At 44.7% G+C, this 14,282-nt stretch overlaps 1 protein-coding gene across 4 annotated transcripts in view; it reads left to right on the top strand.

Annotated features, from left to right (window-relative positions):
* LOC144932897 (partitioning defective 3 homolog) overlaps positions 1 to 14,282 on the top strand; it is a 211,071-nt gene that overhangs the window by 110,091 nt on the left and 86,698 nt on the right. For 3 of the 4 annotated variants that reach the window (XM_078857306.1, XM_078857298.1, XM_078857289.1), the window contains exons 11-13: positions 2,131 to 2,259; positions 6,542 to 6,736; positions 7,801 to 7,974. In XM_078857306.1, the coding sequence (XP_078713432.1) occupies positions 2,131 to 2,259; positions 6,542 to 6,736; positions 7,801 to 7,974 (498 nt within the window). The remainder of the gene's footprint in view (positions 1 to 2,130; positions 2,260 to 6,541; positions 6,737 to 7,800; positions 7,975 to 14,282) is intronic. The other variant, XM_078857312.1, reaches the window with a different exon arrangement.

Here is a 14,282-nt window from a genome sequence, read left to right as displayed (position 1 = left end):
AGCTGCTTGGCGATGGTCTTGTAGCCCATTCCAGCCTTGTGTAGGTCTACAATCTTGTCTCTGACATCCTTGGAGAGCTCTTTGGTCTTGGCCATGGTGGAGAGTTTGGAATCTGATTGATTGATTGATTGATTCTGTGAACAGGTGTCTTTTATACAGGTAACAAGCTGAGATTAGGAGCACTCCCTTTAAGAGTGCGCTCCTAATCTCAGCTCGTTACCTGTATAAAAGACACCTGGGAGCCAGAAATCTTTCTGATTGAGAGGGGGTCAAATACTTATTTCCCTCATTAAAATGCAAATCAATTTATAAAATTTTTGACATGCGTTTTTCTGGATTTTGTTGTTTTCCTGTCTCTCACTGTTCAAATAAACCTACCATTAAAATTATAGACTGATCATTTCTTTGTCAGTGGGCAAACGTACAAAATCAGCAGGGGATCAAATACTTTTTTCCCTCACTGTAATGGCAGGACTTGTGATTTATTGTGCAGTCTCTCAGCAAGAATGAACATTGTGTTTAGCAGATTTAGGACCTTTTTTCTGTGGCGTGTGGGCTATATGGACAAACTGTTGCCCTGTTACTTCCCCCTGCTAGCCCGTGCATTACAACATTGTTAAATAATTCCCGCACAGTAATGAAATAATGCATTTAGATTTAATTATCCATGGCCAAAAAAGGTACATCTTGATAGTTTGATAATTAAATAAGATATGTAGAGACGTAGTAATAATGACGCAAGGCAGGAGAGGATAGGGGTGGTCATTGGAGCGCAGCAAGTTTTGGGAGAGAGATGGAGGAAGCAGGGGAGGGATGTGATGGATTTAAGGGAGGGAAGGGGAGAGGCAGGAGAGCCAAAGTGAGAGAATTAAAAAGATCTTAATGGAAATGGGCAAAATGTCAAGCAATTTGTATGATTTATGAAAGCAGGAAAATTGTATTTAATATGCGAGGCGTACAGAGGCAAATAGGTTGATAATATATCTCTCATCTCTATAGACATACATATGGAAGCGTTAGATTACAAAGAGAGGGTTAAGTTTATATTAAAATGACCAAAATAAAAGATTAAACTTGTGCCTTTAATAATGCACACATTGCCGTTGAGAATCAAGGAACTTGACGGAGCATGCGACCGCTTGTTAGGAACAGGATCACTTTAACGCACTCTTTAGTTTCAAAGCACACGCTTATTTTTCTAATGTCGGAATGCATTAGCTTGTGTCTGTCCCTCTGCGAACTGGCAAAATGGAACTGCAGATAAACATTGTTCTCGTTTTCCCGGCGCTTTGGCGATCAGGAAGGGGTGGCTATGGGTCATCTGGTTGTACTTGGACACGTGCAGAGCAGTCTTCTTTCATTATTATTTTTTTACATTCTGAAATAACCCAAATGTGGCAGGTGTACAATGGGAAGTATGGCATGTGTGTGTATGTGTGTGGGGAGCGTTAGGAGCAGTAGTGCAGCGGTTAGCGTGCTGCGTTATGAACCTGGCAAACCGAGTTCGATTCCCGCTTACGACCAACACCAGTGATGGTTATTTGAACCAGTCTTGGGCTTCCCCTAGGCCGACGCAGTCTCAAGTGAGTGCCCAGTGCGATGTGTAAACATTGCCACTGGGGAGACAAAGGCGGCTGGGCACAGTGGTGGCCACCCACCCCTTCATGTGCCGTGCTGGCCTTCATAGGCGCTCGCTAAATGCACTTGTGCCAAAGTCTGTTAAGGCTATACGGGGTATTTTTGTGTCGGGTGTGCTGGTGTATATGTTTTTGCACTGTGCTACCAAAATAATGGCCTGAGTTGGATTTCTGAGCATGTCGTGCTTGATATTTGAACCAGTCTTGAGTCTACTTGGCCTTAAATGGGAACCTGGTGCGGTGTATAAACATCGCAGTGTACTGCTGTCCACATCACCCCACTGTGCGACTTGCCACAGCTAAGAGGTACTCGCTAACAGAACTTGCCCTGGCAGCCTTTGTGTGCTTGTATTGTGTCTGTATAAATGCGTTTGCAAGATCCGATCAGCAGACGCCTCATTACCCATGCTGTGCTGACCCAGCACTTCCAAAGTTTGTCTCATGGAAATGTGGGACATGTGCTTGCGTGTGCACTTCCTCCATGTGCGCGCAGGTGAATGGGGTGGACGTGAGCAGCATGTCCCAAGATCAGGTGGTGAGCGTCCTGCGTGGCGTTCACCCGGGCTCCTCCGTCGACCTGCTCGTGTCCCGCCATGACGCCCTGCTGCCCCCGCCACTGCAGGTGCCTCCACACGCTCCCTCAAACTCCCGTCGTCGGGAGCCCTCAAACCAAATCTCTCACACTTGCATCCTGCTGGTGTTGTTGCCTCTGTTATCTGTATGCCAGAGGTGTTTGCTCAGCTTTTGTAAAATAGGCTGCCGCCTGTCTCTTTTGTCTGGTTAGTGTATGATAAAAAGGTAAAGGTGCAGAACTGCAATAGTTTGCTCACGCCACTGGTGATGGTAAGACCTCCACTTAAAGGCAGCTCTACAGAGCTCTTATCGAGGTTATTTTGGCTTACTCTTCCACTTCTTGGAAGAGGTGAGAGTGCTCCATACTAGTAGTGTGTGTGTGTCTGTGATGTGCAAAAACAATTCTAACCATGTGTTTCATGCGTTTTTAAAATTAATTTCCATCCAGAAAATGTTTGTCTTTCAATTACTTTAATTATTGTACTCATGTGTGGACATGTATCATCATTATGCTGTATTATTCATGCCACGCCTCCCACGCAGTGTCCAATAGGCATGTAATGATTCATATTACCTGACAAGTTGATGAATGTCGTGATTTCAGGTCTGGATTCAATTTGAAAATCAATTCGTTTGTCTTTTCTCTTGTATTGTCCGTCTAATTTTTTCTAGCTCATTTGTTATTTCTCATTCATTTAATTAGTCTGAACCTAGCATTTGTATATTATTAGCATAAACCTAAAACAATATATTATCACGCATAAGAATAGGCGCATTAAAAATCGCACTCACAAGATCCTCCATATACTCACCACTACTCCACTCCCTCCCACACACTCTGCTCCATCAATCATGAAAGGCCTCAGTCAACGTTTTTTGCCGCTATATTTTGTAAGTCCTTTCCCCCAGCTATCCGTGCTGTCGACCACCTGCCCCTTTTCAAGTCCTGGCATAGGACCTGCCTTTTATCCTCTGCCAAGGCCAAACTGCTTCTCTCGAGAAACCAAACGTTTCCACTGTTTTTGTTCAGCGTCCTAAGATGTGGTTGACTTTACACGCTGTTTAAATCTAAATCGTGTTGTATAGTATATGCCTGTCACCTGTGTCCCATGCCTTCCGTCTCTTAACTCGATGTATGGTCATAAGGCCTAGTCGTACATACTGGTTCCTTGTTGTTGACAGTTGTGCAGAGGAGGATAGGCGAGGCATATCAATGACTCGTACGTTATTCAGGCCAAATCCTGGGCTGGAGCCAGATGGCACAGATTGCACTCTTGTTTTTACGTTGTGTTTAATTGTATTCCAGTAGTAAATCACATAACTTGAGCAGCTCCATTGTCTGTTCAATTATTAGGTAATAATTTCCTGCCAGGTGTGCTGCTAACATGATCAACTTAAAAAAATCGAACTACCTGCTTTCGAGTCCATTCACTTTCTAAGTTACTAATGTGTTTGTATCTTTGCCCGTTTGCCAGTCTTACGTGGCCACTTGCCAACTTAATAATTATTAATTTCCTGCAGAATCTACAACTTGTCCAAGAACTCTTTTTCAGGAGGGTTCTGCATTGAGTGTTATTTTTTTCAGACATTTTCAGACAATGAATTAGTGTTTATGCATGTGGAAGGAAACCAGAGCATCCGGAGAAAACCCATGCATGCGAGGTGGCAACATTATCTCATACAAATGGCAGAGACGATATTAGTCAACACTTGCTGCTATTCTGCCTTCTCCTTGTGAGCCAGGGTATGGCAACTCCAGGTCGCCCAAAGGGGAAGGGAGTTTCAAAACATTTCAGTGATCCACCAAACCCTCTCCTCCACAATGCTGGATCACCACCGCCCAACTAAAACTGAATTTATTTATTACGCATTATTTCATTATAGTTCACAAAAATACGTCCCTATAGCTGTGCAAGCTTTAACTTGCAAATCTACTCCCTATAAAGTACCCACCTACTTAGCTAACTGACCTGCCCCTCTTTAAATTGGCACAGCAGCTAGTTCTTTCACTCGCTCGCTTAAGCTACGGTGTTTGCACATGAGTGCCTCTTCATTTTAATCACTTTGGGACATGTGCACAAGTCCAGATTCTCTCTTGATTGACTTGGCTTCTGCACCAACCATTATGTGAATCCTTCGCACAAATCGTGAAGACACTGTTGTGTTTTACCAAATATCTATGCTCTCCGAGTAGCACTTTAAGTATTCACATCTTGGAAAAAAAAATCTTTAAAACAGTTGCAAGCAACACTGGAGACTGCAAACCTGATATCCTGTAGACACAAACTTAGGGAGGACGCCAGGCATAATATAAACAAATGACCAATCCAGTAGTCACTGTTGTACCTTTTTCCATCTAAAAATCACCGTTTTGCGTTGGGTATTATTATGACTCTTAAAATTTGTAAGCTAAGTCACTTTGTGTTTTATGAGTTTTTCATCATTTACAGAAAGCGTTCAAATTAATTAGTGTTATCATCTTGCCGATGTGCAGGAAGCGAGGTTAGTGAAGCAGATGCATCCAGACGTAATTTTAACTCTCACTAGCAGGAAGTACCCAGCGTTGCCCGGGTTTTAAAAATATTTCAAAACTACTCTTAATAATGTAACTGCAGTGCGTACTGACTGTGGTGGTACCTGCTTTCACTGCAGCAGTGCATACTGTGGTGGTACCTGCTATGATTACAGCAGTACATGCTGACTCTATAGCAGTATTTATGGACTGTATAGCACAAAGTACTCACCTGTCAGAGTGGCGTGGTGAGGCCTAGTCCCATGCAGAGCCTCCGGCCTCGCCTAGATTGCCCACCCGGCTGAGGCTGGGTACTGGGGCCGTTACCCCCCCCCCCCCGCGCTACAATAATACTGTCTAATCGCTATAATTTTATTATCTACCGACCCTATAATAGTAATTGCACACATTGGGGTGGGGGGGGAGTGAAGAGGACGTGAAACTTTGATGAATTTACCTCAGAGTCGCGTTTTAATGCGTGCGCATATTTTTAACGGGAATTAAAAATGGCGTCCACCCCGCAGCGAATGCGTCGCTACCCGTTGCCAGGGGCAACCGCCGTGGAAAACCAAACGGACCAATCATGTCTCGCAAATCCCTCACATTTCGTCCAATGAAACTGCGTATAGTCCGGCGACACACAGACACACACACAGACAGACAGACAGATTTGCGATTTTATATATATAGAAGATTACATGTTCTTTGTTGGGTGGGTGCCAGATGGGCTCGCCACTCTGCCTCTGAATGGTTGTAATGATTCTGCTTTTTTTTATCACTCACATCTCTGCTCACGGTGCGCACATATAACCCAAGATTCCTTGGAGATGAAATTGAATAAATGTGGATGTCAATGTCTGGTTGTCTTTCAGGATGACTGCTTGCGAGTTTGTATGTGTTGTTTTTGAAGTGGCTAGTGACTGTCTCTTTATGTGAATATCTTGTGTGTCTACGTATGTCTGTAGTTGCCTCTGTGTGCGTGCATGTGTGTGTACGGTGCTCATTTAACAGGGCTTGCCACAATAGTCTGTATGACCGCACCTCCGATTATCACGGTTGGCTATGTATGGTGCAAAAGAAGTTGAACATACATACATACATATGAGGGATCCTTGGTGCAATGGTTAACACACAGAACTTGCAATCTAGGGGTCGCCGGTTTGATTCGTTCTCCTGACGTGGCAGTCAAAACAACAGTGCAAGTTTCTTAAATCCTCCATAATAACCTTTGTCCACCCAGAAATATAAATGAGTATACCACAGTTGGACAGGTCATGTGTAGTGGGGTAAAGTGTGGATACTCCCAACATATTCCAAGACATCTGGCCAGCGTGGAACAGTAGGCCAAATTCTCGCTAGAGAGACTCTCTGAGCTTCCCCTGCTTGAGGGACTTCTGCTAGCAGTTGTGTGAGAAATATTAAATACCTCGTCTGGTATACAGGAGGTCGTGGGTTAAATCTTGTCCCTGACACCTGTATATTTGGAGTTTGCATGTTCTCTCCATGGTCGCGTGGATTTTCCTCCGAGTCCTCTGGATTTTCCTTTCAGATTTAGAAACATGTGTTCAGAGTATTTGGCTGCTATAAATTTACACATGATAAGCTGCTTTGTTGAGCTATCCTTTGTGGCCAGGTCGCTTCTGAAAAAGAGCTATATAGCTCAGTGGACCTTACCTGGTAGAATAAAAATCGTTTTAGTTTAATCTAGTATCAGAGGGGCTGCACTTTTCCCTCGATTATCATTGCATTGGCTCACAGAGCTTTATCTCTTCCTACAACCCTCCTGAGCCACATTGCGCCGCACCCGTGCCTCTTGCAGCAGCAGGCGGAGCGCTCTGGCGGGATGATCGTGACGGCGTCGGGTCCCTGCGAGTGCCTCAACCTGGAGATCGCGCTGAGCGAGTGTGGCCCCGCGGGCCTTGGGGTCAGCGTCAAGGGCAACCGCAGCCGCGACGGCGCCCACGACCTTGGCATCTATGTCAAGTCCATCATTGCCGGCGGGGCCGCCGCCAAGGTGAGGGTGAGGGTCCAGAATCCGGTGTGGGTGGAGGTGAGTGAGCAGTTGCATCGCTAGGTTAAGAGACTAATCGCATTGGGAAAGGCTGAAATCGTCGCTGAATATTTTCCGGATTCGTTGGTAGACTGGGATAGGCACGCGAGTATTAGCCACAGCCATAGTGAGGGCTCTACTGGATGTGGTGTGAGTGGTATAGAAATATATTCTCCAGGCCACCGACCCAGAGAAACCCAGCTGAATTAAAGCCCTGCACGTAGGTATAGATGCAGAATGTGGTGGCTGCTTTCTAATGCAATTGGATTATAACTGGCACTGATGCTGCTGCAATTCAATTACGAAGTTTACCATTCTTGAGTTTATCGACTACACTCACTTGTAACACCTCTGATAATATATGCGTCATACCATGCTTATAAGAATGAATCGTGATGTGCCTACAGTGATAGATTGTACATGTAGCACAAGTGCACCAAAATAATTGATGGTTAAATTCAATCATCACCCTGAATCGTTACAACTTATAAAATCACGTATGGCATTTAATTGCAACATGCCTTTATTGCTGTGCTAGGAAGGGGTTTTGTGGGCTTGATGAGCCAGTGATTGGTAGGCGGTATTTACAAGGTGAGAGGTACGTCCCAGATAAATACTCGTCATCATAATAATCCGTTAAACATTCAGAGATGTGCACCAATTCATTGACTCATGCACATTGCAAGTAAGTCATATGGAAATAAACGAAACTGCACAGATGAGATGGAACAAATGAGAAATAATACTTCCAAGCTAATACAAAAAAAATTCCAATTCTGGAGAAAGAAAAATATACTGTATTGTGACAATTCACGAAACCGCTGGCAGGGTAATGAGGTTGATGTGCGGCGGGTGAATTGGTGACTTGCCACAAATAGCCAGAATTATTTCGATCAAATCACGACCCCCGCGTCGCGACAATCCATAGAATCGTCGTTTTGGGAAGGGTGCAGGCGAGGGAGCACTTGGGGGCGAGTCGTTACACTTTCCCCGCCACGCTCGCGCTGCTGTTGCACGCATCTTCGCAGGACGGGCGTCTGCGCATTGGCGATCAGCTGGTCGCCGTCAACAGGGAGCCGCTGCTCGGCCGTAGCAATGCCGCCGCCATGGAGACACTGCGGCGGTGCATGGCCACGGATGGGAGTGAGCGCGGCCGCATCCACCTTGCGGTGGCACGGAGGGCGAGCGACGGGGACGAACAGGTGAGTGTGATGCGCTGCGAGCGAGTGAGCAGGAGCTGCACAGGGGGGCAGCAGGTGGGGGGGGGGGTTGCGGTGCGGTTGTCATCTGTCCTGGTTTTTATAGGATTGTCCCCTTGTTGAGATAACTGTCCTGGGAAATCTGTAAATCAAATGATAGGGTGGCAGCTATTAGCTCGCGTGCAAGTGCTGGATTGTTTCTTCGCAAGAGCATAAAAGACGACGGTTATGACTTGGGGGGCCTTCATCCAGCAGTGCATTGTTCTTGGCTGATGATATGCAAATGTAGGGTGGAGTGGAGGTGTAGTTGTTATTGCGAGCTGCATAATGAACCCGGTGACCTTCATTACGAGCTACAGTTAACATCAGTGGTGAGTGACCTCATAAACGGTCCCCAGCTTCCTCTTTACCAAACCACATTGACCAGTGTGGTGAAGACCTTCATTGAGCAGTGGATTGATAAAAAGGGCTGTGAATGAAACGCAAATGTTATGTTAATGTTCCATTCAGGCTACTCGAGTGAAAACACCATACCTATAAGATGGAATCTGTTTACAGAAGAACAAACACAAATGCAATGGTAAAACGTCCGTTAATCAATGAAATCGTGAACCCGAATCGTGATGATCCATTCAGTCACTCGTTGGGTTAAGGTGAATCATAGTGTGAATTGTACCAATGGGGTGAATCGTACTTTGCCCGGTACTTACGCAGTGAGGAGGACGAGGGCATGGGCAACGTGAGGGTGGATGTATGAAACGATTATTTTTAAGGTACTTTTCGGCGCCACCCAAGCTGAACTTTTGCTTGCTGTGCCAAGAGACAAAAGTGCTCTGCCAAACTCGTGACTAATGTCTTGCGTTCGTTAAAATATTTTTTTTTAAAGCGGATCAAAAAGCCACTGCTTAAGATAATTGCCTTTCTTCATGGTTCTGCGATGTTGGCTGTATTTTTGGAATGTGCCTCAATTATAAAGATAAAAAGGAGTGCCGTTCACAGCGTCACACTTTTGCCGATAGCTTAGCTCATAGTTTGAGGGAGACATTTATCCCACCCTTCCACACTGGCCAGATGAGATGGTAATGTTAAGGGTTCCCACATTTTACCCACCGTCATAAGCAATTTGGTGCAATTTTCTCATTTAATCTCTGGGAATAATGGGTAAAGACATTTATCAAAAATCTTGGCCGCCTTGATGGGAATTAAACCCAAAAATTCCTGTTCACATCGAGTGTAGAGTGTTTCCTACTTCTGTGTTGATTCCAAAAATACAGTTATTAATTTCGTATCACTTGAATATGTGGAGACCTGTGGTCAAGAGTGGGCAGACATGGGCTCCGGTGCAAGGAATAAAATGGAGCCCTCTGTCCAACTTTCTCCACTCTTCGTAGCCCAGTGCCTTGGGCCCCTCTGACCCATGGGCCCCGATGAAAATGTACTGCCTGGACACGCGAAAGCTACGCCACTGATCTTGGCCAGGAATTTTTTACGTCTAACAAAGTCTTTTTTAGAGGCCATGAAGGCCTCTTGGTAAGATGCAAATTGTGATAATTGAATCAGCTTTCGTTCACTGATAGGTATGCACAAGTAGTGATGAAATATCTTTACAGTTGAGTTGATGGTATCTCGAGATACCTGCATTTTTGTTGCATTTCTCAAGAGTGAAAAATATGTTTAGAGAAATGGATGGTCCTTTCTGCTGTAGTTGGGATGACACGTGTATAATACACGCAGACGGCGGCACACTCAAGGGGTCTCCAAAGGGGACAGTTGCCCCCAATTCCCTGACATTTTTAGATGGCCGTTCAACATCAGATCATTTTTTTTTGACGTGTCAAGCAAGTAAATATGTAAATAAATAATAAGCAATTCATTCTGCATATTTAACACATTCAATACATTGAACATTATCTAATTAAAACTGTATTTACGTGCAATACAGTTCACTATGCGGGACTTTGTATCACGATGCAATGGAAACAATTTACCCCCACTTTGTTTTTTAACTAAGCACAGACACACAAGAACCCACGTGTGCCTGCGCGCACACGAGATCATTCGCGCACGCCGCCATGCAAACGTGCACGGGAAATGCGTTAAGCAAACACATTTCACTCGCAGGAGCTGTCCACCGTGGAGAGAGAGAGTAGCCGTTGCTTATTCTGGCCTTGGCCCAGCAGCCGGGCATGTCGGAGTGTCTCGTTTAACTGAGAGTTGCGCGTGTGAAGAATGCAAAAGCCTTGTAGCCTCTCACTCACGACAAACACCGTGGTGTGGCCAATCACTGCACGCTCGCCAGCCAGCCTAGCCATCTCGATCGCCAACCACTTCAGAGTGCTGACGTGTCAGAAGGCTTGTGGAAGAACGGGGCAAAAAGCAGCAGCGATGGCAGTTTTTCTTACCCCAGTGCACTTGGGCTGTTTACGGAAGCTTATCAAAGGAATTATATGTTTATATACTCTTTGGTTTTTTGGGTAAAGTCACTTACGTATCAAATAAAATAAATCACGACGTTTCGGGCGCAACACAAGCGCCCGAAACGTCGTGATTTATTACACAAGCGCCCGAAACGTCGTGATTTATTTTATTTTCTACCTACGTGACTTTACCGAAAAAACCAAAGAGTATGGATTCCTGCAGTCACGAAAGCTTCAAATCAATTATATGTTTATATCATTGTTGCTATTGCTGCCCCCCTGTCAAGCAGCCCCTCCTCCTGAGATCTTGGTGAACGTGTACAGTATTACCATCATCCAGTCCCCAGCCAGCACTTGCAGAACTGTCATGTATCACGCTGCTGCTGCTTCAGTGAACGTATACAGGAAAGGAACATTTTTCTTATTCGACTGACCATCCTTCAGGAAATAATGTTCTCTGTCGCCCGTTAGGTTACATGCGGCACTCCTGCTGCATTCAATTTGAACAAAAAGTACAGTTCGGTATCGGGGAAAAAAACAAAGCCACGGTTGCGAATTCCGGCTTTATACGGCCAGGGGCTCTGAATAACGGAGGGTCCCGGAGTGGGGGCGTCCCTGATGATATAGGTTAGTTTGTGTTATTGTTGTTGGTGCTCCGAGGACCAGAGGCTGAGAATTCTTGGCAGCGCTGGGACAAAGGGACCTAGCTGGCGCTGATACTGATGGAAAGCGGCTGTTGGCGTTGGGGGCTGTAGCCTGGCAGTCAGTTGAATAGTTGAATCTTCATAAAAAAATTGTGCTTAGAGCAGTGCACGCCTCTTTTGGATGGTCAGTATTCACGAGGGACTACGAGATGGCCATGATATGGCAGTACAGAAATAGATTCTTGAATAAATGCGTGCAGAGCTGTTGAACGCAAATCCGTGTATGACACTGGGTTATCTGGGTACTCAGGTTTCTTCCCACATGTCGCCAAACACTCATTGATGTAATTAGCCAAATATCCCAATACAGCAGGGCCTCCTGAACAAATAGCGGGGATTTCCTTGGTAAATAAACAAAGAGCATTGGTTTTTATCTACGGTTTGATTCCTTCCCTGCCTATTCATCTCCTCTTTGTTGTCTCTTAGACATTCACGCAATTATTCCATTGTGTGCCGATGTCATAAAGAAATTAGAAAATAAATGTTTTGAATATAAATTCACTAAATTCGTAATTAAAACTGTCCCTCTACAACTGGCAATAGCCTCCTTTATTTAAGCAGATAAAATACCTCTGAGACAAGAATGAAATGTATAAGGTGAGTCGTGCATAACTATACTGCAGTGTTCTTTATTGCAAGGCCTGCGGGCAACTGGTGGCTCCTGGTGGTCTTTAGTGTGGCCCCCAACAATACGCAAATGTGAAAATGCCCCATCATGCTGTTAAACCCAATGGTTTGAAATGTGTGGCAGCCCTCGCACTGATGTCTTATCGGCGAAAGTGGTCCCCTTCTGAAAATGTGTGAAGAACACTGCCATACTAGATGGTGAGTCGTGCGTAATTATGCTGAAGAGCTCGAACAAGGACAACAGTAGACTAATGGGTTGCTCGTCCAACCAGCCAGACATTTGAACTTATTGAAATTCAATATCTACACGATACATTGAGATGATATATTATGCCTTCGTAAATGTTTCATCATTATTAAATGTATTATTCACTCAAATTATACAAAAACATACAAAAATTCGATAAAACATTTAGGTCAAGCGTGAAACATTAGCCTGCTCTATATTATTATGTTAATAGACACTGTTAATGATTCATGTTCCTGAGCATCATTGTGTACTGTTTACATATTTTAAAATACACTTGCGGGTCACCTTAACATTGGCATTTATGCCACTATTGGCAAACACAGTGGCCTATGGCCCTGAATGATGCCGTAACTATTTCGTATGTGAAATTCTCTTCCGCACAGCCAGAAAAATTCACAAGCAAAAATTAGGTTTCATCTACATCATGGGACCTCCTTTGCCAGTACCAAAATATGATAATAGGGTGTCCCCCTTTTTTATGGCAACAAAACAGGTGTTAAGATGTTAAAACACCAAACTGAAACCTTTTACAAGGAATCATGTCTGCATTAACTGCAATGCTTGTGGTCAGAATGCAAACAAAAAACATACTCTGATAATATATGCATTGTCCTTGAAACCGATTGGTCCACACCAGAGGATGCCTTTTGGTATCCTCTGGTCAAACACCGTTTGAAACGAGGCTCAAAAGAAAACTTTATCTGGTGTGGACCAATCAGTTTCAAGGACAAAGCATATATTATCATAGTATGTTTTTGGTTTGCATTCTGACCACAAGCATTGTGGTTAATGCAGACATGATTCCTTGTACAAGGTTTCAGTTTGGTGTTTTAACATCTTAACACCTGTTTTGTTACCAGAAAAAAGGGGAAAAACCTATTATCATGGGCATCATCTGTCTGAATTGAATTGTCCATTTGACTCAATGTTTTAGCGGCGAGCACACCGAGCGATCCCACTAGGTTATCGAGTGGAATGAAGGAACTCTTTCTAGTCGACCGGCCACCTACATTGACTGACGGGCTATAGCCGATCGGCTGAGCAATGAGCCGGCCCTTGGCGCCATGAGTCCCCCGAGTCCCTGAGGGATTAATGGAGAAATTCACTCCCCTGCTTTGAAATGTTGACCCCAAGAGGGGAGGGGGCTGCGTGTAGGCATGGGCAGAGCACGGACAAAAGAAACCCCCAAAACACTCAAAGAATAACGTGGATTTTTTTTTTACAGGAAATGCCTGGCTAAGCTTGGCTAAGCAAGGCTATTTTTAATTTCTGTATTCATTCCCTGCCTCCATCGGGAAAGAACTTGCTTAATATTTGTTTTATATTGCCAGGAGTACGATTTGCCCATAAATGGCCAACAAACATAAATATGCAGTGAGAAAGAACAGAGCGTAATTTGTTGGGAGAGGGTGGGGGAGTTCCAGCAGCATGCGTGTACCCACTGGAATTTTAATTTTGAAATGCTGCTTCCAAAATGATTAACCGTGGAAACCGAGGAGGGCAAAAAAAGTGTAAAACGGGAGGGAAAAAAGTAGCTTATTTAGTTTCCTGACTCTCATTCAGTCATTTTCAACCTAAAGTGGAGGGGGTTTTCTTTTAGTTAGGGGGGGGGTGTCGAGGGGTGGAACAGAGGGTGGTGGGGGGAGCAGTTCATCGTCTGTTGACTTTGGATGGCGACTCCACTGTCTCCCGCTCCTAGGATGTTCCACGGGGGGGGCGGGGGGGGCACTCGTTTTTCGACCCCCACGAAGTTCTTTGTTTTCTTTATTTTCTGCTTCGTTTGGTTGTATTTACAGCTGCGGCGGCAGCCTGTTCCTCCTAACTGTGCCCTACAGTGCCGCTCACTCGTATGCGAGAGCGCGTTGCCCGCTCGAGTGCGACGGCGCACCGCTCGCTTGACCGTGCGTCATCGTCTTTTGTTATCACAACTTTCACAATCTTGTGCCCACAATGTAGACACCGACTGTCATAATCCCATTGTTTTTGTTATAATCGTTTTGGAGAGCACGCACTATCCGTTTCGGTATGCTGTGGTGACAGTTGTTGCTCAAATGACTAAGTGTTTCTTTGTCCAAGCACTGTTATGTTGTTAGTTCTGCTTTCTTACCATGTGACATGAATGCATACTTATTCACATTGACGCTTCTAATGTGCTGTCATACTACTTCATAGGATTATGGGTTTTCATCGTCATTTACAGAATTGATTGTCATACGAATGCAAGCATATTCCCTAGCTTTGAAAGGTTTTAATGAAGCAGTCTGTTTGCATCTGTATGAGAGTTCTAACACATTTGTGGGCTTGTGAGGTGCG

The sequence above is a fragment of the Lampetra fluviatilis genome, chromosome 1 (genome assembly GCF_964198595.1).
Source record: "Lampetra fluviatilis chromosome 1, kcLamFluv1.1, whole genome shotgun sequence".
NCBI classification, from domain to species: Eukaryota; Metazoa; Chordata; class Hyperoartia; order Petromyzontiformes; family Petromyzontidae; genus Lampetra; species Lampetra fluviatilis.
The sequence above is the reverse complement of the archived record's forward strand: the minus strand, read 5'-3'. Positions and strand labels throughout refer to the sequence as shown.